Source organism: Rosa rugosa, chromosome 6 (genome assembly GCF_958449725.1).
Source record: "Rosa rugosa chromosome 6, drRosRugo1.1, whole genome shotgun sequence".
Lineage (NCBI taxonomy): Eukaryota > Viridiplantae > Streptophyta > Magnoliopsida > Rosales > Rosaceae > Rosa > Rosa rugosa.
Genome location: NC_084825.1, coordinates 52900721 through 52918595, shown reverse-complemented (window position 1 = coordinate 52918595; position 17875 = coordinate 52900721). Strand labels below are relative to the sequence as shown.

Genomic DNA, 17875 nt, shown 5'->3' with positions numbered 1-17875 from the left:
ATAATGTGTTTTTCTTTTAATATTTACATCAATTTGTAAGTTTTTTTGATACAATACATCAATTTATAAGTTGGGTGATGGTGCGAAGTGCAATTGTGGCTAGGGTTTAGCTAATGAGTCTGAACTCATATAATATTGGGATTATGATATTGTACTTGGCCTTTTTCTTTCTATGTTTTGTTTCACTCTACCAAGCTTGTAAAGCATTCGCGAGGATAACTAATTTTACACAAAGTGGTCTTGCAGAATTATGCACAAATTAGAAGAAGACGTAATACTAATTTTTGTTTTTGTAAAATTCGTTTTTTCATTAGTTAAATGCCAAATTTATTAAATTCTCCCAAAAAAAAGAAAGAAAGAAAGATGCAGCGTGGTCTAAACTACCGCCCATGACACTCGAACATTGCCGCATGGGAACACTGCACAATAAGAACGCGTGTGAAGAACTAAAAGTTCAATGAGAATAGGGACCAATCAAGTTTTTTTTTAACTCTTTTTCTTCTAAACCTAACTCTTTTACAGACTTTGACCTGAAGCAACTTATACTTCCACGGTTCCACCATCAGACTCTTCTTCTAGTAAAAGATGTGTACTTACCCCGTGACAATAAAAACAAGCTCAATGAAGCTCAAAGATTCTGATCATTCCAATATTTGAAGAAGAAGAAAAAGTCCTCTTAAAATAAAAGGTTTGGGTTTGTTATCGTTTTTGTACCTTTTTTGATTTTATGAACATTCTCAACTTTTCTAAAGCTAATCTCAGATAAGTAAAATTATATTTTTTTGTTAATGAAATTAATGTGTCCGCTTTAAAAAGAAAACATAACAGACACTATTAAATATAGAGTCGCATTATTCGATTTCGCACACAAATGATGGAACCAAACCCGCCCAACCTACTTAATAGAAATTACTCTCTCACTGGGTGATTAGAATTTTATGGTCATCCACCCATAGATTTAAATTCAAGAATTAAGATTAAAACACACACACACACACATCTTATATATATTTCCTCAAACCGAAGGTAGATAAATCTCGTCCAAAGCTAAAATGCGGGAAGAGGTTGCTGAAGGTGATGAATAAGGAAGCTCTGGCTCCTTTTTCTTGATAGGAAGACGGAAAATAATACCGAAGACCTTGTTATTCAATTTTGTTGTTGTTGTTGTTTTTTTTTTTTTTTTTTGAACAATTCCATTTGTTTCATTCGGGAGTCGGGACTTTAGGTATGCGAAATGTTATATTCAGAGGTGCACCCTAAAATTGGGAAACTTGATTGACTTGATGCCCAATACTATGCTCCACCATATGAAATACCAACTTGGGAAACTTGTGGGCGGAGCTAGTATTGACCCGCTCTTGGCTAACATTGGTCCCATTGTAGTTTCAACATTACAAAATCACATTGGTTTCACTCACTTTGATCGTGTAGATGGAGTCTCTGTACTCTTTCTTATCCTTGTTGAAAAGTTGAATTTGAAGACTCATATATTTGAAAAATGATGGAAGCCCTTAGCCCCCCAAACCTGCTGTCAACCTCCAATTTCCAAGACATTTTAATCAATTTCGCGTGCTTCATGCAAACCATTCTAAACGGGTCTCTGATGAAATTCCAAAATGGATTTCTAATCCATAGATTTGTATGTTTGAGACACATTGCAAAAAACATGCCATACGTTATTTATTTATTTATAGAAATAAAAAAAATGCCATACGTTATGAACACACTGTTTCGTAGAAATTTCCTCAAAAAAAGTTTCACATGTGTTAAGCTTGATTTATAGAAGGTGCACGAATTTATTTAAAAAAAAAAAAAAAAAAAAGAAGGTGCACGAACTCATGGAACATGAAATCTAAAGCAAAACTTTTTCTTACTAGTATTGTTCCTTTTCGATTTTGAAAATTCACAAAAAAATTTCTGGGTCAAGAGTCTTCGAGCAGTTATGGGTATGTGGCCAAGAAACTGGGTTTCACGAGATCTTCTTCTACACCCACCCCAAAGATTACCCGAAAATACGTGTGCCTGCATGGAAGGTTAGCATGCCAATAATTGTTGAGATAGTGACAGTCGGAGATGAACCCGTGAAGTGAATACCAGCAACCATGTGCCCTGAATTTTAACGTGTTCTAACTTCACTAACAGACAATTTGACCCGACAATAAGTGTGCTCGTCGTTATCCTACAAGAAAAGTTGGGGTCATTAGCTTTTTTTTTGTATAGAAATGGGTCATTAGCTCTTTAGAATAGCTCTGTCCAGACCTCCTCAATCGCTTTCTAAATAATCAGGTTTAGGTTAAAGAAGGGTAGATAAACAGATCAGGTTATGGATTTATGCGACATGCTTAGTATATCTACCAAAAGAAGAGACATGGCTGCATAACGTGTTCAAATTTCAACGGAGAGGATATACGAGTGATTATTGTGTATTTTTTTTTTTTTTTTTTTTTTTTTTTTGGGAATGAAAACTTTCATTAAAACAGAAACCAAAGGAAACAAGCAGAAGGACAAAGCTCATAAAGCCTAAAAAAGGAGAGGCCATTAAGGAGGGCCAGGGCACCATCATACAACAAGATTTCAGAAAGAGAAGAAGGCGGGTGCGAAAGCCAGTTCACAGGGCACTTTCCTCTGCAAGCAAGAGCAGCTAGATGATCTGCTGCACAATTTGCTGATCTGCTGGTCCAAAGCCAGCTGACTTGCCGGGTTTAAGCTAGATACCGGACTTGAGTGATAATGTTAGTAGCCTGCCAATCTGCAGGGGGAACATTTGTAGTGAGACTCTTGATGAGAGATTGAGAATCTGAAGCTAATTCCACATGCCGATGAGGGAAGGAGAGAGCAAGAACCATGGCTTCATTCATTGCAAAAGCCTCAGCTGCCAACACAGAAGGAGCGGAAATGGTTTTAACTGACCCAACAATTATACGATCGTGATGATTACGTGCAATTGCGGCAACACCACATGATAATGAGTCAGAATGCCAGGCTGCATCAGTATTAATTTTGAGAGCATGTATGGGGGGTGGTTGCCAGTGATGAGAAGCATGGGATTGGGAGGTGGAAGATGAAGGAGTGTGAGGGGGTGAAGGACATTTCTTATGCACAGTGAATTCTGAAGCTGCATGAAATGCAGAGGAAGCAATCAAAGACGGGTTGGGTTCAACATGGTTAAAGAAGCAGAAGCACCTATGCTTCCAGATTCTCCAAAGAAGAAAAGACATCTGAGTGAAGAAGTCCCCGGAGGCATCCATCAAACTGATTTGGTGAAGCCAGCGATCAAAATAGGTAATTTGTTGAGGTTGGATTTTATAACTTAGAGGATGGCCAAACCAAGTAGCCATTGACCATTTGCAGGTGAGGAGCAGATGTTCAACAGATTCAGGGAATAAATTGCATAGAGGACAAAGGGCAGAGGTAGAAATATGCCTATGAAAAAGAGTAGCTTTGACAGGCAGGATGTTATGGCATGCTCGCCACAAAAAGATTTTTATTTTTGGAAGGGTTTTCAGTTTTTGGATCCAGGGCCAAATGGAGGGTTGAATTGAGTGGGATTGGTGAGGATGAATGAAGGAGTGGATGTGTGAACGATTGTGGTGAAAGTGGTAGCCCGAATGGACCGTGTAATTACCATTTTTCACATGAGGCCAAATCAATTTGTCCGGGGTCTGAGGGTCAATGAGAGGGATGGCAGAGATACGCCGAACTGAATCTGCAGATAGATATGTAGAAATGCGGCTAGTGTCCCACTGTTTGGAGTTCCAGTCAATAAGAGAACTTACTAAAGAGGAGGAGTCGATATGATCAGCACATATTGGGGAAGGGGAGGGCATTGGGACCCAATGGTCAGACCACAAATTGACTGAAGAACCATTTCCAATATTCCATACAGTACCTTGGTGCAGAAGATCTCTACCGATTAGGATGCTAGACCAAATCCATGATGGGGTGCCACCTTTCCGAGCATGGAGCAGGGTAGTGTTAGGGAAGTATCTCTGTTTAAGAACTCTAGCACACAGGGAAGATGGATCTTGAATTAGCCTCCAAGCTTGCTTGGCAAGTAAGGCATCATTAAAGGATTGCAGATTTCGAAATCCAAGGCCACCCTGATCTTTAGGCAAACTAAGGAAGTCCCATGATTTCCAATGAATTCCCGAGGAATCAGTGTTACCCCACCAAAAGTTACTCAATATAGAATTAAGCTCATTGCAGGTAGAAAGAGGGAACTTAAAGCACGACATTGGGTAGGCCGGGATAGCAGAGGCTACAAACTTTATTAGAACCTCTTTCCCAGCTTGACTGAGTGAAGTTTGCTTCCAACCTTTAACTTTTTTCAAAACAGCTTCTTTGATGTAAGCTAGAGCACCTCTTTTGGAACGACCCCAAGTGGTGGGAAGTCCTAAGTACTTGCCCGGATCAGTTACAACCTTCATACCCAAAATGGAGCTGAGAAAATGGATTATTTCTGGCCTGGTATTTGGACTGAAGTAGAGGGAGGACTTGTCGGCGTTGATGAGCTGACCAGAAGCGAGGCAGTAAGTATGAAGAATGTCGGAGAGATGTTCACAATTTTGAAGAGTTGCTCTTAGAAAGAAAAGAGAGTCATCTGCAAAGAACAAGTGACTAATTTCAATGCCCGGTTGACCAAGAGATATTGGATGCAGGAGTTGAGTATTGCAGGCTTTGATCAACATTCTAGAGAGGACATCGTTAACGAATAGGAATAAGAAGGGAGACAGGGGATCTCCTTGGCGAAGGCCACGTGAGGGTCTGAAGCTTGCACCTGGTTTTCCATTAAAAAGAACAGAGTAAGAGACTGAAGTTACACAGCTCATAATGAGATCCACCCAATGGGCAGCAAACCCCAATTTTCGGAGAACAGCATCTAGGAAGGTCCATTCCACTCTGTCAAAAGCTTTGCTCATATCTAATTTCAACCCAAAAGCACCATCATGACCAGAGCGAAGCAGTTTGAGATGGTGGAATGCTTCATGAGCAACAATGATGTTGTCTTGGATTTGCCTCTGTTGGATGAAAGCTGACTGATTCTCAGTGATTAAGTCAGACATGAAAGGCTTTAGTCTGCTTACCATAATTTTGGCAAGGATTTTGTATGAGAAATTGCATAAAGCAATAGGTCGGTATTGTGAGGCAGAAACAGGGCACTGGACCTTGGGAACTAAGGCTATATGAGTTTGGTTAAAGTGAGAGAGAGTGTTTTGTGCAGCAAGATGGTTGATAGCAGATTCATGGACAACAGACTTGACTATATCCCAATGAGTTTGATAAAAAATGCCAGAAAAGCCATCAGGTCCCGGTGCTTTAAAGCCCCCCAAGTCAAAAACAGCATCCTTGACTTCTTGGAGAGTAACAGGAGAAGTTAAGGACGTGTTCATATCTGGGATTATTGTGTATTGGCCTTTCAACATATGTAAAGATTCGAGAGGATACACTCAAATAATGCACTTAGTGATTTGACATATCTGATTTCAATTTGCTTAAAAAAAAAACACTCAAATAATGCATTTAAACTCGTTTGAGTAGAGTGAAAGTAATGTAGTATAAGGTGGTCGATGCCCTTGGCTTGTCTTGGACTCAAGCTACAAGCGCTGCTAGGGATTGGCTTCAGCCTTCAAATCTAGTAAGAATAAAGAAAGAAAAAGAGAAAGCAAACAACTCATCGAGCAAACGCACTTGTTATCTCTCTGTACTTTTTTTTTTGACCACTCAGTACAAAAAACAAATGCTGACAGAATCTAATATCTCCCTCTTTCGGCTAGATTTCACTGGCTAACAATAATGTATACAGGAAGGTTCTGATTTCCAGCTCACGATCTCTGTTGAAAAACGCGTGCCCAATCCGCTTTTCACGTTTCCCTCTTTTCTTAGAGTTGGCCTACCGGCTAAGGTTTCTTTTTCTTTTTTCTTTTCAAGTAAAATTGGGCACGCTTTGAAAGTGGAACTTTCCATTTTTTCTTAAAGAGAAGAAGGAAAAAATAAAATTGAAGGTGGGTGCAGTGATGGAAGAAGTCTGGAAATTGAAGGTGAAATTTAAAGATTGTGTCTTGAACTCTTGAAACTTGGAAGCATGTTTGGAAGGAACAAAAAAAATCGAATTGCTTATATCTTGGTTTCGAAAGCGTAAATTTTAGTTTAATCGATATATCACTAGAAGGTCGGTCTACCTTAGAGCATTTCTAACAGTGATAGCTATTTGCATAGCTAAAAGTAGCTAAAACTTGAATATAACTAGTTACTTATTGAGTTATACTCTAGCAGAATACCTAAATCTCAAATTAAATTTAAATTTTAGTTAAATTCTCTTTCCTCTCTAGCTAAATATAGCTAGGTTTTTTTAGTTAAAGTTAGATTTAGGTAGTCTGCTGAAAATCAAACTTAACCTAAAATTAGTTTAATTTTTTTTTTTTTTTTTTTGAAAGATGTTCTCAGGGAGTTACAAATTTTTGGGTATTCGCCTAATCTTGTTAGGCATAAATAAGTGCTTTTCTTCTAGTATTCAAGGCTCTTTATTTTAGGGGTGTACAATGGGCTCTGGGTGGAAGAGATGAAAGAAAAATTACCAACCTGACTCTTAGACCAAGTATTGTATTTGGTTATTTAGTAAATTATGGTTACACCTTGTAAGAGCTCGAAAAGACAGTGTTTCTGTGTCGAAGATTTAGTTCATTTTCATAATAAAATTCATTCTTAATAGAAAAAATAAAAAAATTTGCGTGCAATAATTTTTTTTTTGTTGGAGGCAGATTAGTTAATAATAAAGAAAATGGGGACCAACATTTATATACTTCATGTTGATTTGTTGATCCATGAAACATATTGGTGTTTGTTGAATGTAGTAAATATCTTTTAGTGACCTTGCTGCACAGAACCTTAGAACTCATGAACTTCATTTCTGCCATTTTCTTCTTGGCAATCATTGAGTAGAACTATATTTCTTCTCAAATTTGCTTCAAAATGATCATACCCTTTTTTTCTCAATTATTTTTTCTCCAAGCGTTGAAATTTAAAAATATTACATATGTCCTGAAAATAGTATTAACACCCTGCATTTGGTGGTAACCTCAATCGCGCCTCAATCTTAGACTTCAGTAATAAATATTCTCTTTTATGTCAGTCACAAGTTTCGCGTAGAATGATAAATTGATAATTATGTGGTCTTGGCAGCTGGCAACACATATACCAAGTGAGTTCTTGATACTTTTAATGACGTCTAGTCTCGATTAATGGTAGTTGGTGGGTGGGAATATCCTCTTATAAAGAGTATAGTATATATGCTATTTATTGTGGAGTAATGGCAGATTTCTTCCCTTCTTTATGTGATATGCTATGATTACATTCAAATGACAAAATTGATAACTAACCAGATTTTTATTCAAGAAGTGATTTCTTTGCAAATGTAATCAACGAAATTTTTTGCATAAATAATCTGTAAAAGGTGAGTTAAAATATCATTGATAAGTGACAATATGAACCGTTGATTGTCCAAGAATTATACAATTTTTCTTTCCATGTTCAAAAATCAAGGGTCAGAGAAATCTCTTCTAAATAAAAAAAAGGGTCAAAGAGAAATATTTGGAAAGGTTTTAGGTTCGGTTAAAAATTTATTACGAAAGTAAATGCACATTGGAGAAAAAAGAGAGAAACAGAACACAATGGAAATGAATGATTCACGAACTTTTAAACAGTCATAAAGGGGTTTTAGGGTCGGTTATAAATTTGTTACGAAAGTAAATGCACATTGGAGAAAAAAGAGAGAAACAGATTACTATGCAAAATCACAATGGAAATGAATGGTTCACCTACTTTTAAACAGTCATAAAGGGGCATGATTATCGCAACCATTCCGGCCATTAATTCAGTCTCTTTCCAATACCAAGTTACCAACAATCGTGAACACACTTCTTCAATTCAATCTCTTTAGATGAAAAATTATATATGTTCTAAAAACAACACCCTGCGTTTAGTAGGTAATCTCAATCGCAACTATAGATTTCAAATCTTCATATATATATATATATATATATATATATTAGTCTGTAATCACATGTTCTGCATGTGTAAAAAAAAATTTAATTGTAAAAAAAAAAAAAAGTTATCTGCAGAATAAATAGATTCAGTGGATAGTTTTTAGGGTTATTTGTGTTAAATTTTTTAGTTTTGGGTGACAAAACCTCTTAAAAAAGTAAATACATCTTCGCGTATATATCACAAATTATTAAGGGAAATACAAAAGAGCTTTGAATTAGTCAATTGGTTGTTTTCGTTTAGTAATCGGAAAAAAAAATATAAAAGAAAGAAAAATTATAAGAGAAATTTTGATATTTATGGTACAAGTTTGATAATATCAAATTGCGAGTGGATGGGCAGTCGGTGGTGCGTCTCGAGGCGGTGGATGGGCACACCTACGTATTTCTCGAGAAGTCAGCGTGAATACGGGGATATTTACTGCTGTAGTACTGATGGTTAAATATTTTAGGCCAATATAAATCGTAGACAGTCTGGGATAGGGAAAGAGAATAAGGAGCAGTTTCCGGGACAAAGAGAAAAGAGAAGAGGAAGAAACTGGAACAAGCGGTTCTGATATACAAGAGTCTTATGCTGAGATCATCGAAAACATGAAATTTGTATGTGAAGGTAGGGTTTGAGATGGGATCTTTCTTGCTGATTTTAATTTCTTTGTTCATCAATTAATTTCTTGTCTAGGTCTGAATTCTTCTCTTTGATTTGTTTTATGACAATTCTTGTATTGTATTGTTCTGTATACGTTATGTATTGTTTTCTTTGTTGTTGTGTTTTTTTCAAGCACAAGGAAGATTATTACAGAACATGCTTTGCTGATATTGTTTTTGTTGTCATCCATATATGTCGTCTTAGATCTGACAATTGTCTCTGATGATTTCCTTGCCTGGTCTTTGGATTCAGCATCTTGTTTTTGTTTATGAACTGAATTGATTTTCTGAACCACCAGGGAAATCTGTCATCAATAATCTTGCAAGTAGAGAGCAGATCAGTGTCCCAGGCTAGAAGAGATGGCTTTAAAAAACAAAGAGGATTCAGTATCTAGAAGAGAGACTCCACACAGCAAGTGTTGGAATCCCACTCATATAGATTTTCACACAAGGAGGGGAATGACTCAAGTTTTCAGGCCAATACAGCGCATGATGGAAAGAATCTGGAGCCATTATCTCTGATATACAGAGTCATCCTTTATCAGATCACTGAAAACAAGATATTTATATGAAGGCACGGTTTGTGATGAGATCCTTTTCTGTTGATTTTGATTTCTTTGTTCATGTTTCAGTCTCTTGTCAAGGTTTGATTCCTCTTTTATTTAGTATAGGACAATTCTTGTATTGTATTGTATTGTTTTGTTTTGTATCTGTATTGTATTGTGTTCCGTATCTGGTTTTTTTTTGTTAAGCGTGCAGGCTTTAAAAAGGGAGTAGTATTGCTGAACGCTTGTGTTTATCTTTTGCATGTTTTTTTTTTGAACTCTTTGCATTCACTTTGAATTTGATTTTCTTTCTTGACAAGAGAGAACCTCATTTCCTTATTGTTGATTTTTGTTTCTTTGTTATCCATATATCGTCTTAGATATTACAATTTTCTATCATGTTTTTTTTACTTTACTTAAGATGGACTCAGCAAACTGTTTTTGTTTGATAACTGATTTGATTTTCTTAACCACCACAGAATTCAACAAACTCTTCATGAAACTTCTTTCCAAAACTAAACAGTCTACAGAATCTGAATTTGAAATGTTAAAAGTGATCCATTACACAAAATTGCATTTCAATTAAACAGCTGTTGAACTGGCTTGGTACTGTGCAGCTGTTTGTGAATCCGCTTGGTGTTTTGCCTCCGGTTGTTTTAGTTGTCACTACTGAAAATGCAAGTATAAATTATAATTAGGTAAACCAAATTGTTTTCGACTATTTAAAAAAAAAATTTGAACTTACTGTTTAAAGCTGAGATCAATGTTTTCTTCAACTTAAAAGTTGAATAAGGTAATCATCATCATCTGGAATGTGCTGCTCAGAATTTCCTCCAAAGTTTCTAATGAGATTTTCCGACCCTGCATCAAATTTTTAGCAAGCTAGTTAGTACACTTTGTAAATATTTTGGTGCTGCTTGGTATCACATGTTGTATCCTTAGGGTTTATGTGTCTTTCATCTGTTTTCAGTTTGAGTTGATATTTAGGGTGAACTGACCTCTTCCAAATAGTCGTTGTAGTGAAGGATGCAGTGCCGGTAGAATTTGAAAACTGCCCTTGCATCCGTTTTGTACTCCCCTTTAAAGCTGTTGTACACTGCCTCTAATATCGGTTTGCCACTGATTATGTTCTCGATGTTCATGAACTTCTGCATTTCTTCTAGCCTCTTCCATATTGTTTTGTCCTCTGTCATACATTTTTGTCCAATCATGACGAAGGCATCATGGACAAAAAGTATTCTTTCTACTCTGGACAACAGTATTGGGTGGTAAAACAACTGCTCGAGCTCAGTCCTGTAATTCAATAATTGCAGATTGAATTAATGACAGTTTTAGTTTCATGTTAGATTAGGTCTGAGAATGTGAAAAAAGAAAAAAGAAAAAAATCTTACTGATTGCTTGCCCTACTGGCCAGATGCCTAAAGTGCTCGAACTCAAGCGGGTATGATAGGTATGCTGGAAATATGGTCTCAATCAGTCTGTCAAGGGCTTCATTATACGTCTGTTTAGCTTCAGTGGAGGATTTGTCCAACTGTATATATTTTTAAAATGCTTCAGAGTCTGCATTTATGATTATGCTGTCCAAGTTTAGCCCTCCGAATTGATGTTGCTTCTGCATATTGATGAAATTTTTAATCAAGTCCCTGCAAAATTTTAAACATTCTATATATGAACATCCTTGTTAATATGAATGATTGACATGTGATAGTCAGCAATGTATGAACATCCTTGTGAATTTGAATGCACAGTGCACACATTTCTGAACTCTAAACCCGCAATGAATTAATCCGAATCTTTTTGTGCATGATTTAACTGTGGAAACTTTTTGTTCATGATTCAACTGTGGAAGCTTGGTTTTGTGTATAAGAATGTCCTTATTAATCTGAATGCACAGTTCAAATAATTCTGAACTCTATATCCTCAATGAATTAATCTGAAGCTTTTTGTGCATGATTCAACTGTGGAAGCTTTTTGTGCGTGATTCAACTTTGTAAGCAGGGTTTGGTGTATATGAATGTCCTTATTAATCTAAATGTACAGTACACATTTCTCATATCTGGAAATTTGAAATATTAGCAAGTCGTAGTCTGCTATATATGAATATCCTAATCTGAATACTTAGCAGACGCATTTCTATTTCCTAAACCCTCATGAGATCCGATCCCTACGCGTTGAGGGAATAGGAAATAGAAATGTGTCTGCTAAGTATTCAGATTAGGATATTCATATATAGCAGACTACGACTTGCTAATATTTCAAATTTCCAGATATGAGAAATGTGTACTGTACATTTAGATTAATAAGGACATTCATATACACCAAACCCTGCTTACAAAGTTGAATCACGCACAAAAATCTTCCACAGTTGAATCATGCACAAAAAGCTTCAGATTAATTTATCGAGGATATAGAGTTCAGAAATATTTGAACTGTGCATTCAGATTAATAAGGACATTCTTATACACAAAACCAAGCTTCCACAGTTGAATCATGAACAAAAAGCTTCCACAGTTAAATCATGCACAAAAAGATTCGGATTAATTCATTGCGGGTTTAGAGTTCAGAAATGTGTGCACTGTGCATTCAAATTCACAAGGATGTTCATACATTGCTGACTACCACATGTCAATCATTCATATTAACAAGGATGTTCATATATAGCATGTTTAAAATTTTGCAGGGACTTGATTAAAAATTCCATCAATATGCAGAAGCAACATCAATTCGGAGTGCTAAACTTGACTCTGAAGCATTTTTAAAATACATACAGTTGGACCAATCCTCCACTGAAGCTAAACAGACGTATAATGAAGCCCTTGACAGACTGATTGAGACCATATTTCCAGCAGACCTATCATACCCGCTTGAGTTCGAGCACTTTAAGCATCTGGCCAGTAGGGCAAGCAATCAGTAAGATTTTTTTCTTTTTTCTTTTTTCACATTCTCAGACCTAATCTAACATGAAACTAAAACTGTCATTAATTCAATCTGCAATTATTGAATTACAGGACTGAGCTCGAGCAGTTGTTTTACCACCCAATACTGCTGTCCAGAGTAGAAAGAATACTTTTTGTCCATCATGCCTTCGTCATGATTGGACAAAAATGTATGACAGAGGACAAAACAATATGGAAGAGGCTAGAAGAAATGCAGAAGTTCATGAACATCGAGAACATAATCAGTGGCAAACCGATATTAGAGGCAGCGTACAACAGCCGGGAGTACAAAACGGATGCAAGGGCAGCTTTCAAATTCTACCGGCACTGCATCCTTCACTACAACGACTATTTGGAAGAGGTCAGTTCACCCTAAATATCAACTCAAACTGAAAACAGATGAAAGACACATAAACCCTAAGGATACAACATGTGATACCAAGCAGCACCAAAATATTTACAAAGTGTACTAACTAGCTTGCTAAAAATTTGATGCAGGGTCGGAAAATCTCATTAGAAACTTTGGAGGAAATTTTGAGCAGCACATTCCAGATGATGATGATTACCTTATTCAACTTTTAAGTTGAAGAGAACATTGATCTCAGCTTTAAACTGTAAGTTCAAATTTTTTTTTTTAAATAGTCGAAAACAATTTGGTTTACCTAATTATAATTTATACTTGCATTTTCAGTAGTGACAACTAAAACAACCAGGGGCAAAACACCAAGCGGGTTCACAAACAGCTGCACAGTACCAAGCCAGTTCAACAGCTGTTTAATTGAAATGCAATTTTGTGTAATGGATCACTTTTAACATTTCAAATTCTGTAGACTGTTTAGTTTTGGAAAGAAGTTTCATGAAGAGTTTGTTGAATTCTGTGGTGGTTAAGAAAATCAAATCAGTTATCAAACAAAAACAGTTTGCTGAGTCCATCTTATGTAAAGTAAAAAAAGAAAATTGTAATATCTAAGACGATATATGGATAACAAATCAACATTAAGGAAATGAGGTTCTCTCTTGTCAAGAAAGAAAATCAAATTCAAAGTGAATGCAAAGAGTTCAAAAAAAAAACATGCAAAAGATAAACACAAGTGTTCAGCAATACTTAGTTAAGAGTATATATATGGTTTTGAGAAATTTTCCACCTGTGTGACCCCCACATTGGCTCGCTCGGCGCGCAATAGGACTTTGCCCTTGGAAAACCCTAAACGGCGCTTCCCCTAAACTTTTCCAATCGCGGCCGCACCAAGCCCCTTCAACCAATCGGCCATGTATCGCCTTGATTCTTCTGATTCTAAGGAGACCGATTCGCGTATCGTCAAGTCGACTTCCAACACCCATGAGATCCGATCCCTACGCGTCGAGGGCTTGCTGCCAGAGATGGATGCGAAATATCTCTATGGCTGCTTCAGTGAATATCTCTATCTGTGTGTATTAGATGTATAATTTTCTTGCTGCGCATCATGCGTGTATGTTTGCTGCTGCCAATTCCCATTCTGTTATTCATGGTAGTTTTTTTTTTCTTTTTTCCCCAGGTTGTAGCTGCCACTGTTATTCATGGTAATGTGAGAACTGGTTTTGTTGAGTTTACTTCTCGGAGCTGGGCTGAGATGATCTTGAAGTCCTACAATGGTCTCGGGATGCCAAACTACGCTCAGATATACCGCCTGAAATGGGATATGGATGCTACCGGTATGATGTGGCGCTGGGATTATGCTTACGAGCGTTGTTCGTACTTTGGTTTTAATGATGCAGGTGAAGAATTGAACGCCAACAAAGCGCTCTTGAGATACAAGCACTTGATACCTGCTGTAAATGAAAAACCAGCTGCTGGTGGTGGTCAGCAACATCAGGAAGGCGTGTCTGGTTTAACATATGAGATAGTTGAAGAGATTCTCTACAACAACTGGTTAGGTAATAGGTTTCTGTATCTATGTATGGAGGAATTGTGTAAGGAAAAAGACGGTTGTTACGTTATCCGCACCCTCAAGTTGTCGAACTTATTGTCATGCTCTTGCAAGTTTGACGAAAAGATTGGGAGTATAATCACCTGCCGCTATTGCGCCGACTGCAACGTGCCATTTGAATTGCAAAAGCAGGCTTGGCTATGCACCAAGGACTTCGGCAACCGGAAAAAAGTCCGAGGCTTATGGGATGCACTTCTTGTTTCAGCGGAATTATGTTCGCCGGTGGCCTGGACCAGTCACCAGATCAAACTTGAGCTCCTTACTTTGTGCCGAGTCAAAAATGTTATTATTTTCAGCCGAGAGATATTTACCACTATAATCCCGAGTGGATAAGGCTTCCGTACTATCTCAAAAGCGGGAAACAGGGGCCCCTGCTGGTTAACGTTGATGGAAGTCTCTGTTGTCTCTCTGGTTTACTCGTTGGTCTGCAAGTCGCTCATCCTACTTTTGTGGTGTTCGATCCCTTTGACGAGAGATGGGTGCCTCTGCCGGATCCTCCTTTTTACAGACCCGAAGCACTGAATTACAAACACGGTGACCCTAGGCCTGGTACACACTTGTCTTATGCAATCATGGGCACCAAGCTTTTGGTCTCGAGCAAGATCCCTGGTTCAGGTTCCTCCCCTCACTTTCCCGTTTGTTGCTTTGACGTTAAGGAAAAAAAGTGGACAGAGGTCACTACCTTGTTCAATGGTAAGCCTTTTCCCTTCCGACACAGGGCTTTAGTGGTCGACTTGGAGGATGGTACCCATGATAAGGTCATGTTTTACTTCAATAATTATTTTGCTATAAGAGTCTGCCGATTAGTAGTTAATGAGGATGATGGTAGTATTAAGAACTCACCGCACCAATCTCTGGGGATTGATACCCTCATGACTAGCTTATTGGAAATTACCATTCAAAATCAGTCAATGGTGAAAATGTCGTGGGATTTTGTTGATCTAGGAAATAAAAAAGTCTGCTTTGTTTTGTCCTCGAGCCTCCCGAAAGGCAGAGACGACGAGAGTTTCTGTCATCGCCAGACCTTGCGTCTTCTTTTCTTGGTAATTCAATTTCAAGTTTTGGAATCAGGAGATTTCTCCTTCAAGTTCCTGGCTACTCGCACCTTTGAATACCAGGGCCATTTCCCTCGCATCTGGCACCCCAATCTGCAGGGTTGCTTTCTGCTTTAACTCGCTCCATCCATTGGTAATTGACTTACTCATCCTCCTCTTACTTTCTTAATCAAGTCATGTACTTCACTTTTTTGGCATCCTTGTTTTTTATTTTTTCAGTATTGTAAATGTTAGTGCGGGTTCTAAAAATGTATTATAGGGGGTCCTTATACCTCTTAAACATATACTTAAGCTTGCTAGCTGTAGTTCAGGTGTAAGAAATTGTGGACTACTCTTAACTATCTTGTGCAGCAACCAAATCAATTTCATCTGCACACTCACAATCTCACATCTATTTTTTCTTTGATTCCAACAAACTAAACTACTATGGTGTTTATGAGTATTTTGGAAAGAGAATTGGAAAGTTAAATTGGTTGCTTTGGTGGCATTTGATTTTTTGCATTGTTAAACTAACAACTAAAGAATTAAAAGTTGTAGAGTTGATTAACCCCCATTATGTAATCAAGAGAAGCTAGCTTTACTTGGTGAGCCTAGTAACTAGAGTCTGGACACTTGTTGATGGAAGGGCCAAGTGGGCTATACATTTATAAATGTGCAACCAAAGCTTGGGGCAAGGAGTACATGTGCCTCGCAGGATGAGAATGAAGAACTTGGTCCCTGGAGTTGTGTCAATATAATAAGTTTCCAAATCTATGGTTTTCAAGAATCTTCACTCTTATTGCTCTTTGTACCCGTCTTTAATATCTTTTTGTGGTATTGCTATATTGAGTATATTCTTCTGTGCTGTTTGCAATACTTGGTTATGCTTGTCCCTTTTCTATTTACTGGACTGTGTTGTTGGAGGGTAACTGGTTTGTATCAAAGGGAATACATTCTTTGATTTCCACTCTAATTCAGAGGATTACGATAATATCATTTGTATACCGTAACTCTGGTTTTTGGTCCATTTGCAGGTCTGGAGGTGCGGCTGAGAAGAATCAGGTTGTGAATTTTTCTTATGAAATGTACTTCAGTTCAGTCTGGCTGGGAGTATTGGTTATGCATATTCTTAAGAAAGTTCTTCGAGATGATGCAGAATCACAGGTTGTGAATTTTTCGTATGAAATGTACTTCAGTTCAGTCTGGCTGGCAGTATTGGTTATGCATTTTCTTAAGAAAATCTTAGAGATGATGAGGAGCCTGTAATTTGTTTTAAGACCATTTGATTTTCTATGCAATGATTATCTGTTCCTTTTGTTTTGCTCTTGATCAGGTTTAGTTTGAAATGTAGTTGAAAGAGAGCAGTTATAATGCTCGATCCTTTTAGTTCCATGTCGTTTCAGTATTGAGGTGTTCTGGGATTTATTGTCGAAGTTTCTTCAATTTGGGGACTGTTTTGGGATTTATTATTGAAGTTTCCTCAATTTCTGCCCCAACATTTTATTTTCCCCATTTTCTTTTTTATATGCATGCTAGGATTGTGAAATCTCTGGGGGCCTTCATGACTGATGAAGGTGTTTTGTTTCCTTTGGGCTTTGGCTAAGAAAGGACGTGGAATTATGACCATTGTGGGTTTGGTTTGTCATAGGGGATTTGGTTTTTAATTTGACTGTCTTGGTGTTGGTTGTAAACTGCATTTCAGTTTAATACCTCCGTTTATGTTTGAAATAGAGACGACTGATATTAATTTGATTTTGAATGAATTTGGTCCACAAATGATTTCCGACCTGTCTTTGCTAATCCGATATCAAAAAAATAAAGTCCTGGATTTCACTCTTTGATTCTCATTACCATCCTTTTTTTCTTTTTCTTCTCAAGATCTCATTAGCATACTTTGCTGTTTGCTGTCAAATTTTGTGAATCTATTTTTTAATATAACTACATTAATTGGCAGTATTGGTACACAAAGAAAATCAAATATCTTATACATTCCCAAAACCAACCTGAAAGTCGTAGAACAATTTAAAGAAAAAAAAACAATATCTTTAAAAATATATATATATATATATATATATATATATATTTCTGTGCTTTGCTCTCCAAACCGTAATAGCAGTCGCACTATGATTTCAACCCTCTCGTTCTTAAGCAACATGTGCTTTTTCACGGTTGTTGTTGGGTTGCCATCTTCCTTGTTGCCCGTGGCTGCGATCTCACATTGCTTATCACCTTCTAGGAACTTAGAAGGCATGGTTCTCCTTCTTTCTTTGTTGTTGGTTGTAGTGCTTGGCTCGCTTTGCTCGTTGGCTTAGGGAGATCCAGTTTGTTTGTGGGCTTCTGCCTAAGAGGGGCCGCCTCATAGCAAGAAGGGTGACGCTTATCATAGGTTCGATTTGGGATGGTTACCATGGTCGGACCGTTTTTACACAATTGGCGGCATTGTGGTGGTGCTCATAGTGTTAAGACCATGTGGGCTCCAGATCAGCGATGTTTCTAATTGAAATTAAACTGTATGGTGTAATAAGTAAGTATGGTGAACAAAGAAAGTGACAGGGTGTTATTTTTATAGCAAACTACATATACCCCCTTGATAGGATTTCAAAACACAAAAAACTCCACAACATTTGGTTTTGGAACATTTAAGGACAAAAGTTTACACTTAAGGACAATATGCTCTCCACTTGCCACATGTCATGAGTTAATTTACTT

At 37.3% G+C, this 17875-nt stretch overlaps 1 protein-coding gene across 5 annotated transcripts; it reads left to right on the top strand.

Annotated features, from left to right (window-relative positions):
* Positions 1-8366: 8366 nt before the first annotated feature.
* LOC133718751 (uncharacterized) lies at positions 8367-16486 on the top strand. 5 transcript variants are annotated; one of them, XR_009850553.1, is made up of 4 exons: positions 8367-8649; positions 8984-13592; positions 13701-15320; positions 16201-16486. XR_009850553.1 is itself a non-coding variant. In XM_062145626.1 (4 exons), the coding sequence occupies exons 2-3, from the start codon at positions 9253-9255 to the stop codon at positions 14463-14465; spliced, it is 771 nt and encodes a 256-aa protein (XP_062001610.1). In that variant the 5' UTR covers positions 8383-8649; positions 8984-9252; the 3' UTR covers positions 14466-15320; positions 16201-16486. The 5 variants fall into 5 exon arrangements, 4 of the variants coding, with proteins under 4 accessions (XP_062001609.1, XP_062001610.1, XP_062001611.1 ...); XM_062145626.1 differs by having other exon boundaries at positions 8383-8649; positions 8984-9258; XM_062145625.1 differs by lacking the exon at positions 8984-13592 and having other exon boundaries at positions 8380-8649; positions 13708-15320.
* Positions 16487-17875: the final 1389 nt, after the last annotated feature.

What these genes read in the sequence shown, in the direction of transcription:
- LOC133718751 (XM_062145624.1), top strand. Translation starts at nt 13,435, where the DNA reads ATGTATCGCCTTGATTCTTCTGATTCTAAGGAGACCGATTCGCGTATC. An exon ending in TCTATCTGTGTGTATTAGAT is followed by an intron (nt 13,606 to 13,700) that starts GTATAATTTTCT and finishes TTTTTTCCCCAG; the next exon opens with GTTGTAGCTGCCACTGTTAT.